Source organism: Lipotes vexillifer, unplaced genomic scaffold (assembly GCF_000442215.2).
Source record: "Lipotes vexillifer unplaced genomic scaffold, Lipotes_vexillifer_v1.1 scaffold1798, whole genome shotgun sequence".
Lineage (NCBI taxonomy): Eukaryota > Metazoa > Chordata > Mammalia > Artiodactyla > Lipotidae > Lipotes > Lipotes vexillifer.
Genome location: NW_006789032.1, coordinates 1,503,287 through 1,517,762, shown reverse-complemented (window position 1 = coordinate 1,517,762; position 14,476 = coordinate 1,503,287). Strand labels below are relative to the sequence as shown.

At 57.5% G+C, this 14,476-nt stretch overlaps 1 protein-coding gene across 1 annotated transcript in view; it reads right to left on the bottom strand.

The window, feature by feature from the left end:
- Positions 1–14,476, bottom strand: part of LAMA5 (laminin subunit alpha 5) — a 57,411-nt gene that overhangs the window by 27,312 nt on the left and 15,623 nt on the right. The window contains exons 3-11 of the mRNA XM_007462282.1: positions 11,306–11,423; positions 10,385–10,503; positions 10,130–10,300; positions 9,920–10,017; positions 5,589–5,704; positions 5,057–5,175; positions 4,845–4,935; positions 4,490–4,624; positions 4,241–4,300 (exon numbers count right to left, since the gene is read on the bottom strand). Coding sequence (XP_007462344.1) covers positions 4,241–4,300; positions 4,490–4,624; positions 4,845–4,935; positions 5,057–5,175; positions 5,589–5,704; positions 9,920–10,017; positions 10,130–10,300; positions 10,385–10,503; positions 11,306–11,423 — 1,027 coding nt within the window. The remainder of the gene's footprint in view (positions 1–4,240; positions 4,301–4,489; positions 4,625–4,844; positions 4,936–5,056; positions 5,176–5,588; positions 5,705–9,919; positions 10,018–10,129; positions 10,301–10,384; positions 10,504–11,305; positions 11,424–14,476) is intronic.

Sequence of the window (14,476 nt, the reverse complement as noted above, 5' to 3'; positions counted from 1 at the left end):
CCTAGGGGACAGGGGCCCCCCCCCCCCCCCAGTTATAACAACCAAAGAAGTCTCCAGACATTCTCCTGCAGAATAAAATCACCCGTGATTGAGAGAAAACGCTTTAAACCTTTTGTGGATAATTAAGAGAAACTAAAAATAATTAATTCAAGAAGCTATGAAAATAATAAATCAAAAAAATCTACAGAAACACAAATACTGTACGATCTCACTTATACGTAGAATCTTAACCCCCCGCACCCCCCCCCCAAAAAAAAACCTCCCCCACACACAATCGAGTTCATGGATACAGAAAACAGATTGGTAGTTGCCAGAGGTGGGGATTGGGGGTTGGGTGAAATGGGTGAAGGGTGTCAAAAGGTGCAAACTTCCAGGTGTAAAAGAAACAAGTCATGGCGATGTAATGTACAGCATGGCGGCAGTAGTTAATAATAATCTGCTGCATAATTGAAAGTTGCTAAGAGATTAGATCTTCAAAGTACTCATCATGAGAAAAAAGTGGTAATTACGTGTGGTGACAGATGTTAACTAGACTTTCTGTGGTGATCATTTCACAATATATAAGAATACCAAATAGTGGTGTTATATACCTGAAACTAATATAATAATGTATGCCAGTTACACTGCAATGAAAAAAAGAAAGAAAGATGGTTTTAGTTCAGAATTTTCTATATTAGGACTTCCCTGATGGCACAGTGGTTAAGAATCCACCTGCCAATGCAGCGGACACAGGTTGAAGCCCTGGTCCTGGGAGAACCCACATGCTGCGGAGTGACTAAGCCCATGCGCCACAACTACTGAGGCTGTGCCCTCGAGCCCGCAAGCCACAACTACTGAGCCCGCTTACCTAGAGCCCGTGCTCTGCAACAAGAGAAGCCACCACAATGAGAAGCCCGCACACCACAATGTTGAGGAGCCCCCGCTCGCCGCAACTAGAGAAAGCCCACGCACAGCAACAAAGACCTAACACAGCCAAAAAATAATTCTTAAAAAAATCTTAAAAAAAAATTTTTTTTTTCCGTATTAGGAAGTAAAATCTCTCTCCCAAACTAAACAGAGAAAAACTCCAGCAGATCAACAAGCTGCACTTTGAGAACACCAATAAACTCAACAAACTTCTGTTAGGTATAATAAAGGTAGGAAAAAAAAGAAAAAAAGAAAAGAAAAATAGACAAAACGAATGAAAGGAAATTTAAAAATCACGTACAGAATGCTGTGCATAACTTTATGCCAATACCTTTAAACATCCAAATGACAAACAATTTGCTAACAAAATATAAATAATCAAAACTGACTGGGCTTCCCTGGTGGCACAGTGGTTGAGAATCTGACTGCCAATGCAGGGGACACGGGTTCGAGCCCTGGTCTGGGAAGATCCCACATGCCGCGGAGCAACTAGGCCCATGTGCCACAACTACTGAGCCTGCGCGTCTGGAGCCTGTGCCCCGCAACGAGAGGCCGCAACAGTGAGAGGCCCGCGCACCACGATGAAGAGCGGCCCCCGCTTGCCGCAACTAGAGAAAGCCCGCGCGCAGAAACGAAGACCCAACACAGCCAAAAATAAATAAATAAATAAATATTTTAAAACTGACTTACAATGAGGTAGAAAATAAACACACATAATAAAAGAAAAGAAAACCATCATCTAAGCTCTCCATGGGAAAACATGTATCAGGACCAGAGGGTTTTTTAAGTAACTTTTAACAAGCTTTTAAGAAATTGATAATTCCTGTGATTTTTAAAAAAAATAAATTTATTTATTTATTTATTTGTTTATTTTTGGTTGCACTGCGTCTTCGTTGCTGCACGTGGGCTTTCTCTAGTTGTGGTGAGTGGAGGCCACTCTTTGTTGTGGTGCATGGGCTTCTCATTGTGGTGGCTTCCCTTGTTGCAGAGCACGGGCTCTAGGCGCACGGGCTCAGTAGTTGTGGCTCGCGGGCCCTAGAGCGCAGGCTCAGTAGTTGTGGCACATGGGCTTAGCTGCTCCACGGCATGCGGGATCTTCCCGGACCAGGGCTTGAACCCGTGTCCCCTGCATTGGCAGGCTGATTCTTAACCACTGCGCCACCAGGGAAGCCTGATAATTCCTGTGATTTTTAATCTGCTCTGGAGCATAACAAAGTATGGATTGTTTTTCAAGTATTCTACAAGATGAATTACAAAACCAAAACAAGGTGGTACCAAAAAAACAACAAAGCTTTCACGCAGCCTCACTCACGAATATAGACACAAAACGTTTATGTTCAATGCTGGGTCCACAGTAGGAAGGATATTAGCAGAATTCATCCTACGGTTCACAGATTAAAAGTGAAATGCCACACCAGCACAATTACCGAGTGCTCACCAAGGGCCAGTGGAGAAAGGAGGGATTTTCAACAGTTTATACCAGGGATTGGCAAACTTCAGTCCAAGGTGCCTGTGCCTGGTTTATAAAGTTTTATTGGAACACAGCCATACCCATTCGCTTGCACATGGTCCATGGCCACTTCCAAGCTGCAACAGACAATAGCAGAGCTGAAGCTTTGCAACAGGGAACACACGGCCCTCTAAGTCTAATAAAACATTTCCTGTCCGGCCCTTTTCAGAAAAAACCTGCTGACCCCTGGTTTACCCCATGATGAAAAACTAAACATTTAAACGTCAAAAAGAAAACCGCCAAAGAACCAAGAGATATGCAAATAGTTGGGTTTAGGGACCTCCATTGAGATATGACCGAGTCAGACACCAGGAAGAACCAGGTGAACAGATTCACGTGAAAAACATAACAGGAAGGGGCTTCCCTGGTGGCACAGTTGTTGAGAGTCCACCTGCCGATGCAGGGGACACGGGTTCGTGCCCCGGTCTGGGAAGATCCCACATGCCGCGGAGCGGCTGGGCCCGTGAGCCATGGCCGCTGAGCCTGCGCGTCCGGAGCCTGTGCTCCGCAACGGGAGAGGCCACAACAGTGAGAGGCCCGCGTACTGCAAAAAAAAAAAAAAAAAAAAAAAAAAAAAAATAACAGGAAGAGCAAATTACCCACTGGGAGAAAAGCACGTGACGTGTGAGGAACAGATAATATAATTAATACAGAAAGAGCTCATAGCAGCAAACGAGCGAAAAGAAAACTGAGCCGCAACCTCGGATGGGAAATTCACAAGTGAAAGCAATAGGAGTCAGGAAACGCAAAAGAAGATTCAACCTTGGACCTCCCTGGCGGTCCGGTGGTTAAGACTGTGCTTCCATCGCAGGGGGCGCGGGTTTGGTTCCTGGTCGGGGAAGTTCTCTACATGCCGTGTGGTGCGGCCAAAAAATATATACATAAATAAGCAAACAAAATATATTCGTAAGTAAATACTTACATGTTAAAAAAAAAGGAAGATTCAACCTTGCAAACGAGGCAAAGAAACACAGCTAAAACCAAGGAAATACCAAATGCCATCGGATCTAAGACACAACCAATTATAGGACACACCACTATTTTGTATTGCTGTGACAGGAAAACGCCGGCCAATTAGACATCAATAAGCTGTCAACTGAAAGGCGCGTCCCAATTCCAGGAAAACCGAAAAGTGGGAAAGTGAACCGATAAGAAGATTTCTGCGATAATGAACGTTGCCGTGTAGTGACAGCAACGCCCAACACACGTGACGCAGCTGTTGCCATTCCACCGGGTAGACGATTTTATGTCAGGAGAGCGGTGTGGCAACCTGTGGCCAAGAAGGTCCCTGAACATGCATGTCTAGTGACTCAGAGCTGCCTTCTAGGAAAGCGTGCTACAGCAGTAGTTAAGAATCCATGGAAAGCTTTAGCTTCAAGGAGGTTTACTGTAGTGTCATTTTTATAAAATCTGGAAAGAACCTAAATTTCCAAGAATTGAGAGCAGGTTAAGCAAGAGCCACATCTGTCTGCACAACGTGGAACACGAAATGATGTGTTTACAGGATGGTGTGGGTGGAAGACACAATTACACGACAGCGTGCACGGCGCACATGGATGTTTATAAAAACAGCACGCAGCAGAGGGAGGAGGGGTTGTTTGCAGGAGATGCGATTCTGCATAACTCTCTCCTCTAGCTTTCCGCTCACCTACGTTTTTCGATGTTTTCTAGCATAAGTACGTAATATTTGCATGAAATTAAAAGCCGCCGAGACATGGTGAACAAAACGGAAATACCCGCTCTCTGTGGGCCTGGGTGTGGCCCCTCCTGCCCCACAGCTCCAGCGGGGCCCAGGGCAGGATGGAGACCTCGGGGCACACTTACGCACAATCTGTCCAGCCGGCAGCACCTGTTCCCCCGTGTCATTCTGAGAGGACGGCACCGCTGAGGAAGGAAACAGCAAGTGTCAGCCAGGCTGGCTCAGTGCTCGGCCCCCCGTGTCTCTCGGCATCACCAGAGGTACAGGCAGGACCAAAGAGTCCCCCCTGGGGTCCCCCGCCCCGGCTCCAAGCCCAGCAGGCGGGGATGCTCAGGGGCTCAGGGCCTGCCCCCGCCCCCAGGCCGCGCCCTCACGGTGGCAGCGCGGGAAGCCGCTGAAGCCTTCGGCACACGCATCGCATCGCGCCCCCGTGAAGTTCGGCCGGCAGTAGCAGCGGCCCGTCAGGTCCTCGCACGTCCCGTCTGTGAAGTCCGACTTGCAGTCACAGCCTGGGCGGGGGCGGGAAGTCAAGGGAACCCAAGTCCAGGGCTTGCGGGCCCCGTGAAGGGGCAGCGTCTGCCTCCCCAGCCTGGGAGGTGGGACGAGAGCCGTGGCCTCCCAGAGAGCCGCGAAGGCCCCCAGGACACCCCGACCTGGGCAGACCCTGCTCCTGGACACCCCTTGGAATGCCCCCGCCCAGGCCACCCAACCTGGGCCGCCCCCACTCACGGCGGCAGGCGTGGGGTGAGTCGAGCGGGTGGTCTGGGGAGCGGTAGAAACCGGGCAGGCACTGCTCACAGTTGATGCCGGTGGTGTGATGCTGTGGCGGGGCAGGGCCGCTGAGTCCAGGGGCAGCCCCCCCTCCTCGAGAGCCCCGACCGCATCCTCAGCCCCACACCTGACCTCACACGGACCCCGCCCACCCACGAGCCCCAGCCCACCTGGCAATCGATGCACACGCCCCCGCCCCGGTAGACGCGGTCCTGGTTCTGGCTGGTGTTGCTCCGGTCCACCTCAGGGTCGTAGTAGCAGTCGTGGGCGTGGCCATGGCAGTTGCAGGCTGGAGAGTGGGGGCTCAGCTGTCAGCAGGCCTCTGTGACCCCACCCGACTGGGACCCCTGGGGCACGTCCCGCAAGCCACGGGTGACCCCAAACGTGGCCTGGCTCAGGGGACAGAATGTGCCACGCTGCCCGTGTGCCAACAGCACGCGTGTGGGCATGTTTAAGCGTGTGTGAACACGCGTGACCCGTGTACGTATTGTTAGCACATGTGCACACATACACACAAGTGTGCGCAAGCACATGCGTGTATACCTGAGTATCGAGAGTGTACATGTGTGAACGTATGTCTGTGCGTGTGAGTGTACCGTGTGGGCGTCAGCACGTGCATGCAAAAGCCTGTGTGAACGTGTGTGCGCACGAGCGCATGTGTGAGCACCGCACTAGCGTGTGAGCACGTGCGGGGGCACTCACACTGGCACTCGTTGGCGCTGTCCGTGGTTGCCGGCTTCCATGGCTGCTGGTTGAAGCCGGGGCAGCAGCGGTCACAGGAGCTCCCACACGTGTTGTGTTGGCAGGCGCACTGCAGCCTGTGGGGGCATGCGGGCACAGAAAGCGCTCAGGTCCGCCATGGGCCCACAGGGACACGAGAAAGGCGGGGCTGTGCAGGGCCTTCACGGAGGGTGGGAGCTGGGGCAGGGTGTTGAGTGGTCAGCGTGGGTGGCCCCTGTCCGCAGGTCAGCCTGGAGCCCTGGGCCCTTCAGGATTTACCTCCACCACGGCCAGGACCCGAGGCCAAGTCTACAGCTTTCCTGGGCCAGCTCTGAGACCCAGGTCTCGCTCAGCAGGCAGCCCTGGACTCAGCCAGACGCCCCCATGTATCCAGGGCACCTCCCCAGGAGCAAGTGGCCAAGAACGGCTCCCTCTTCCAGCCGGGGGTGGACACCAGTGAGAGAGCTGGAATCCTGCCTGCTGCCCTGGAGAGCAGCTCCTGTTGGCTCAGTGGGCAGGCGGACAGCTGGCCGCAGCTGAGGACCGAGGTTGCAGCCACCTACTGCACAGAACCCCATCTCTGGCACACACCTCCTCAGCTCAGCCAAGGTGGAGAGCAGGAATCACAGCCCCATCCCCGGGCCGTTTGCCCCTCGGTCCTGGGTCAGCACCACAGCTGCGGTGCTGTGCAGGTCCTGAGCAGCCCCCAGGAGCCAGTCCAAGAAGAAGAGACCCAGAGCTCCAAATCATGCTCTAGCCCCTCCCCCACGAGGGGCTGCAGGGCCCTGGGACTCAGCCCCACTGCTCCATGGTGTTCAGGAAGGAAGCAGGAATAGCCTGCCACAGAGAGGTCATCACAGGAAGCGCCAAGGATCTGTAACCAAGAACCTGAGGCTGGTGTTTGGTTTTTCAAGAACCTACATAGTCAGGGCACCCCTAAACCAAGAAATTAACACAAAAAGTGGCGTGTCTGTCAAAAGCCCTTGAAAAACCATGCTGGAGGGATTCTTCCCAATCCAGGGCACACCGCCATCACACGGATGAGGCCCCGCTGTAGGACCTGCAGAGAAACAACCCAAGAGGGTCAACCGACGCAACCAACAGCAGGGCTGCACCCCAGGAGCTTCATTTAATGGAGCAATTGAGTGGAAACCATAAAAAGAGAGTGTTTAAAGATTATATAACTGATTCATTTTGTTGTGAACCTGAAACTAACATACCATTGTAAAGCAATTATACTCCAATAAAGATGTTAAAAAAAAACCAACATAGACGTACAAACACACACACACACCTCTTCAAAGAAAAAAAAAATCATAACCAAAAGAATCTAAGACATAATAAAAACCACAATGCTATGAAAAAGAGACAGATGTGACCAAAGAACCAATCAGAACTTCTATAAATGAAAACTAAAATGATTGAAATTAAAGACTCAAAGGATGGGCTATACAGTGGATCAGACACAGCTGAAGAGAGATTCAATGAACTGAAGGAGCCATCCAGAGAGCAGCTCAGGAGGCAGAGGTGGGGATAACAAGAAGTCCCGAGACCCAAGGAAACCACTCACGATCCCACCTGTATAACAGGAATTCCAGAAAGAGAAAAGAGGGAGCGAGGGGAGAGCTCAGAGTCCTAGAGGGCCAACGGCCAAAAATGGTCCTGAAGTAACAAAGACACATATTTTTAAGTTCAAAAAGCACAACCCTTGAGCAACAGGAAATATGTCCACTACTCAACAATGCAGAGTAAACCAGCAAAGCACTGAGGCAAGATCACAGAAACACCTAGAAGAGGCATAAAACCCACAGAGGGACAATGGTGCAGATGACAGCAGACTCTCCCAACCACCGAAAGATGCCAAGAGACTGAAATGACATTTCCCAAGTGCTGAGAGACACGGCCAGCCATCAACCAGGAATTCTACAGCCAGCTAAACTATCACCCAAGAGTGAGGGCATAACAGCCATTCAATGACTAACAGACTCTCATGGAAAGTACTAAAGGAAAAGGAAACTGAGCCCCCAGGGATGCACTGGGAGCCAAGGAAGGACAGAGAACAGGAACTGGCAGTCAAGGTGATGGATCCATTGCTGGGTGCAGATACCGTGCCTGGGGTTAGTGTTCTAGGGCCCTGGGTCACCAGGGAGACAACTAGTTAAATCTGCATTTGGCGTGGTCAAGTATGCCTGTTGAAGAGGGAAGGCTACCACTGCAATCAACAGAACTAGAAAAGAAATGTAAGGGTGATCACCAATCGCCACAGGTTGAATGTTCGTGTCCACCCAAAAGTCACATGTGAAATCCAACCCCGAAAGCGATGGTGTTTGGAGGCAGGGCCTTTGGGAGGTGATCAGGTCATGAGGGTAGAGCCCTCGTCAATGGGACTAGCATCCTTATAAGAAGACCCCTGAGAGCTCCCTCACCCCTTCCCCGCTGTGAGGACACAGCCAAAAGACAGCCATCTGTGAACTAGGAAAGGGGGCCCTCAGCAGCCTGCAGAACTGCAAGAAGTAAATCTCTGTTGGTTGTAATTCGCCCAGCCTCTGGCATTTTGTTAGCCTGACTCAACTGAAACACCAAGAGACAAAACATGTAACTTCCAAACCAAGTGATGGGGGAGAATGAACGGGGGGCTCAGTACAGACTGGGCAGGTAGACAGCACTCAGAACGATGGCCGAGGCGACGGAGGTGGGAGAGAGCTTCCGGGGTGGGGGTGGGGGCGGAAGCAGAGGGATGGTGACAGGCCAGCGGGTGGGGCACAGCCCTCATGGAAGGGGCAGAGGCGGCAGGGCAGGCTGATACTGCAGGACACTGTGTGTGAGGGGTGTCAGTGTCTGTGGTTCTGGGGGAGACGCCCCACCCAAGCCCCACCTTGCAGGGTGAGCTGAGCTCTGCCTACGCCCAGGTGCAGGTGAGTCAGGGCGGATGCCGACGTCTTCCCAACAGGCAAGGGCAGGCCCACCTCTCCTCTGAGGCCAGTTTGGCCACCCAGCAGGCGCCCTTCCCAACCATCACGAGTTCCCACTTGGCACTTAATTTCCCAGAGCAATTAGCTGCGCCCGAGCTCAGTGCTTGAGGCGGCGGGCAGGAACCCATGCCTGGGGCCCGTGCAGAGACTGGACCGGCCAGGAGGGTCCTGAGGGCCTGCCTGAGTCCTCTAGGGAGTGCGATCACACCTCTTCCACCTTCAGACCCATCAGCCATGCCTGAAGAGGTCTGGGGCTCACCTCTTGGTGCAGCTCTGACGTCGAGAGCGGGGCTGAGCTCCTGCCCTGTCTGGGCTTCATTCGCCTCCCCTATCAATTGGGGTGTGGACACAGCAATAAAACCCCAGGAGAAGTGGGAGCTGCATGATCTTGAGGCGAGGGAAGCAGCAGGAGAAGCTCGCCCGCTCCCTGCTGGAGGTGCCCCTCGGGGGCGGGGGCTGGGGAGCCTGGTCACGGGCTCCCCATCGCAGGCTCTGCTTCCTCTCCCAGCACCTCCTGTCCAGCCCTGGACCTGCTTTAAGACCCCCAGCGCACTCAGCCCCACCGGGACCTGTGCGCTGGGCACAGGCCTGCCCGGAACAGGTGCTCCTGGGGCAGCATGTGTGAGCGCCACACACAGCTGCTGACGGATGGGAGCAGAGAAGGAAAGGAGGGGAGGGAGGGAGGAAGGAAGGAAAGAGGGGAGGGATAAAGGAGGGAGGGAGGGAGGAACGAGCGAGCCAGGAGGAGGGCTGGCTCAGTGCCAGGCTCCAGCTGATAACTGAGCTGCGTGCTCACTGCTGAATTTAGGGTGGCTGGAGCCACTTAGGCACATAGCATCTAGTGGCAGCTTGTTAAAGATGCAGATTCCTGGGCCCTGCCTTATTGGCTGACTCTGGGTGGGCCTCAGAGCCCTCAGCTGTCCCAGCTGCAGGAGATGGGGGTCCCCCTCAGACGGGGGTCTCTGGGCTATTCCCTGTCCTGAGCCTTGGCCCCTGCCTGTGATGGGGTGTGATCACGGCTGGGGTCAGCAGGGAGTGTTATCGTTTGTGTTCTCAAGGAAGGCAGGGGAACCTCCCCTACCCCAGAGAACAGAAACATGCAGCCTCAGGCGGATTACCTCTCTCACTGACTCCCCTCCACAGGGCCGGGGGCTTCTGCTGGGGGCAGCTGGGGTGGAGGGGCAGCTGTCTTGCAGGTCCAGGCAAGACTCCGCGTCTGGCAAACAGGCCCAAGCCAGGCTCCAGGCACTGCCCTTCCACCTCACAGTGCACACGGGGAAACTGAGGCCAAGCAGTGAGGGGCCAGCGCAGGTCACGAGGGCAGGGAGCTACAGGTCTCACCTGAAGGGGTCTGTGGGGTCTTTAGCGTCGCAGACATCCGCGTGCCCATGGCAGACGCAGCGGCCGCCGATGCTGATGTCCTTGATGCTGTAATAGTACTGCGCCCGCCCCGGGGCAGTCAGCGGCCGCCCACACCTGCCCCCAGATCCCAGCCCCGAGCCCACGGGGCCCCGCCCACACCAGCCCCAAAAGCCCCGCCTGCCTGCTCACCCTGCGGGTGACTGTGGGGTCCCGCAGCGCCTTGCCCATGAGGTGGCCCAGCAGCGTGTTGGTGCGCAGGAAGCGCAGGCGGATGTTGGTGGCTTTGGTGAAATCACGCAGCAGCGGCGAGTAGGAGAAGTTCATGGCCCCTGGGCGCCCGTTCACCAGGGACACCACGATCTGCGGAGGGGCGCGGGTCAGGCGTGGGCGTTGCTCCGGCAGGGACCGCCCGGCCACACCCCCTTCCCGCGCCACCCCGCCCACCTCGCCATTCTCCAAGGGCACGATCCGCGAATACTCGGTGCTGCAGATGACGTCGTCGTCCCCGGAGATGCGCTCCAGTGTCCGTGGCCCGAACCGCTCCAGGCAGTCCCTCTTGGAGGCTGCGGGAACGCCGGAGGGTGATGGCGCAGGGTTCCAGGGAAGCCCTCGGAGGAGGCCCGACGGCAGCGCCCTGCTGCCCTGCGTGCCCGGACTTCCCCGGAGCCTCACGGCCTCAACCGAGAGGCAGCATCAACCACGAGGCTGGAACGCCGCCCACCCTCGAGGTTTTGTTGAAGACTGTGGCACTTGGGAGGCCAGGGGAGCTCCTCAGGTGGGCAAGGCCAGGGCTCAGGCTGCCCCTGCCCCGAGCCCGGATTGCCTTGCCTGTCCCTCTCTCTGCAGAGAACAAGTGTGTCCCCTGAGTGGCCCTTGCCATCCCCATCCTTGGGGGATCATTCCTGACTGTCCTTTATAGGACTGACCGCCCCGCACTCACTCTCGGGCCTTGGAGTTGGGGAGAAACGTCTCAGGCCCGCCCAATCGAAGCATCCCCATCGACATGATTGGTCAGGGTGGCACATGGAACGGCCGGCCAGTGAGCAGGGGTGCAGGGCTCCCGTGCTCTCCTGACCAGGCAGCTAAGCTGGCCGCCTCTGTCACCTCAGGAGCTGCCGGAGCATAAGGCCAGTCCAGAGCGAACCTGGAGATGGCACGAGAGACTCCTGGTACCGAGGGCCCCTGGACCCAGCCATGCCCGTTTCAGGGACACAAAAGCCACCGAACCCCCACCAGCCTTCGGGGACACGCACCCGACAGCCCTGACCCATGCAGAAGCTGGCGTGAGGGCAGGCCTGCTGTCCGGAGACCCTGAGAGAGCGTGCGGCCCACCCCAGGGGACACCCCTGGCCCCGGGAGACTCACAGGCGAAATACTGCCATGGCTGGTAGGTGTGGCCGAAGTCCGTGGACCGTTCTAGCACCCAGAGGTCTGGCCGAGGGGAGTTGGCAAACTTGATGAGCACATAGGCCACGTGGAAAACCTGCGGGGCGATGAGTGTATGGACGCCCCTGAGATCCCTTCCATGCCACCTGGGCCCCCCCATACCTGGAGGGACAGCCCCACGCCGTGAGGTGGGGCTCACAGTGGACATCTGTGTGTTTGCCCTCAAGGGCCAGGCACACCCAGATGAGAGGGCAGGCTGGCTCAGGGAACAGCCCCTCGCTCACTGGACGGCCCCTGGCCACTGAGGCCTGCACCAGGACACAGAGGTGACCGGTGGAACCCAGCATTTCCGGAGGGCTCCCCTCTTGGGCCTGGGGGTCCCTTAGGGCCCAGCCCCACCCGCCTCCCCAGCCCCACCCCAGGAGCTTGGAGAGCCCTGCTGTGAGGCTGCACACAGGCCTGACAGGGACTGGAGTCAGACGGGACACACGCGGGCAGCCCGTCTCCTGGGCCCGGGCAGTGGGGCTGGGCAAGGCCGAGGCAGGAGCTCATCCCACTGTCCCCAGAGCTCTGGTGGCTGGCCTGGGAAGATGGCCAGACAGTGTCCCAAGCCCCCAGGAGCCTGGCCTCCTCGCACAGCAGGCTGGTGAACCCCCGTCCTGGGATGGGGGCCCCTGTCACGGCCTCACCCTGGTCACCGCCCCCATCATCTTCAGAGCCAACTGAGGACCCGCCCATTTCACCCACTGACCGGCCTGCAGGGGCAGCCAGCATGGAGCAACCAGGGCCCAGCCTCTGCCTGCCACTGTCAGGAGCCCCCAGCGGGGAGACAGACGAAAACGGGCCCTCCCAAAGCTGGCGCGGGGCAACCCTGCCAACCCAGCCCCGGCCTGTCGGGGGAGCACCTGGCCAGGGAACGGGGAGGCTGCTCTTCCAGAGGCGTCCAGAACCCCCCAGGGCCCACCTGCTGCTCTCTCCCTGGGTCTCGGCCTGACCTCACTCCCGGGGAGGGGCCCATCCCTCGTCTCTCTTCTCCTGGCCAGAGGTCAGCAACCCTGGATGTCCCTGTGTCCTGTGCCCCTGGGGGCTTGGTGGGGCCCCTCCTTGGCTGACTGTCCCCTGGCCCTGAAGCCTGGCAGGTCTTAGCCTTGGGGACCCCAGCCCCACCTGGCACAGGCCCGAGGAAAGGGCTCTGGGGCCACTGAGAACAGCCCATAGGCTCAGGCAGAAGCACCTGCCCTGCCTGTGGCCTCGATGATGAGCCACCGAGACCCCCGAGAGGGTGGGCACGTGAGCAGAGCGCACACATCGGCTGTGCACCCCACACACACCTCTGGGGGTAGCACCCTGGTGCTCACCCAGCCTCAGCTTGCCCTACGTGGTGACCACGGGGTAGGGATTGTGGTTTCCAGGCCTCAACAGCTCTGAGGACCAGGGAACCCCGCCCCCATCCCAAAGCCAAAGACGGGACCATCATCCAGGCTGGTCTCTGTGCGTGAAATTTGGGCTCCAAGGAAAGCCCGGCAGGGCCAGTGGGAGCCCTGGGCACCCACCCTGCACACGGGGAGAGTGGGGGCCCCAGATGAGGGGCAGAGACACAGCTAGTGAGCACGCCATCCGTGGACGGCGCCTGTGCCCCAGTTGGAGACCCCCAGCCCACACCCCCATGCCAGACCTGCTCACAGGGGCACCCCTAGGTGGGCTCTGAACTGCCCACCAGCCTTGAGGGCAACGTCACACCTCCGGCCGCCTGCCGTCCCCTCAATGGGGCCCTGCCCAGCCCAGGGGAGCAGGTTCCCTTCTGGTGTCCACTGCTCTGGACTTCTGCCCCAGACCAGCTGGTCTTCGGTCAGCCAGCCAGGCCCCGAGCCTACGGCCACATGGGGGCAGAGCGGGGAAGCCCTCCAGGGCCGCCCAAGGCTCACAGTCACCCCCTACCCCTGGTCAGCCTGAAGCCGCTGTGACGACCCCCTCGAGGGACAGTGGAGGGAGCATGGACACCTCATGGCCCCATCCCTCAGGAGGCCAGCCTGCTAAGAATCCAGGCGTGGCAGGGTGGGGCGGGGGGCAGGGGGCATGAGACACGCCCATTCCAAGTCCTGCCCTTCCCGGAAGGCCTGGAGTTTACAGGAAGGGGCCCAAGTCAGGCCAAGAATGGCCTTGCCCTGGGTGCTGGGGGGGAGGGAGGGCCTGTTCATCCACTGCCAGGCCTTGAGGCCATCTTCCACTTTGCCCTTGCCCAGTCAGGGGAGGGGCTCGAGCCTCTGGGGGGATGGACCCTACACCCGGCAGGCAACTTGGCCAAGTCTCAGGCATTCCAGGGAGCCCTGGGGATCTCAGATGGCCCCTGTGCCAGGAGGGGTCTTCGTGAGAAAGGGGGGCATGGCGGCGTGGGGGGCCTGGGTGTGCAGTGGACGTGGACACAGGCTGCTCTGGGGGCGGCAGCATGGCCCGCACTGAAGGCCCCCAAGGGGATTAAAGCCTCCCGCCAAGCCCCCTGGGGCCCACCCCCGCCTTTCCCTGAGCGAGGCCACCAGGCTGCACCCTCCGCTGGCCAGCTTCTGTCCCTCCCCCAGGTCTACGGGCCGGTCGCATTTTTCCCAGCTGAGAGCACTTGCACAAATATTGACTAGGAGATGCTAATCGGGCAGGACACGGGCAGTAATGGAAACTTCCGCCCCCAGGCCGGCACGCTGGGTGCGCTCCAAGGAAGACCCTTGCCTTCTGTCCATCTGTCCACCTGGTCATCTGGCTGTCACACAGGGGGCCCGGCCCAGGCTGGAGTGACGGGAAGGCATGCACTCAGCTCTCCCCAACTGTCCCCGACCTGGTCCTGGTTCCCAGGGCCGCACAGCCGCCCGGGGCGTGACCCGAGAGCAAAAGCGGACCCCCGGCCTCCCTGGACACGGCCCTCCCCACGCCACCCCTGCCCACTCGGCTCCACTCAGTGCCAACGCCGGCTGACCCCTCCCGCTGCTACAGAGTTCTGTGCAAAAGGAAAAAAAGTCTTTTAAAGTAAAAGCCAAACAAAAGCCTCCTGAGTTATTTTTAAAAATCTGGCTATTCTGGGGCAGGCACGTCTCCAGGACAGCAGCCGGACCCGCCTCTCGGCCACGGCTCCCCTGACGGCCCCCACACCGAGACCGCCCT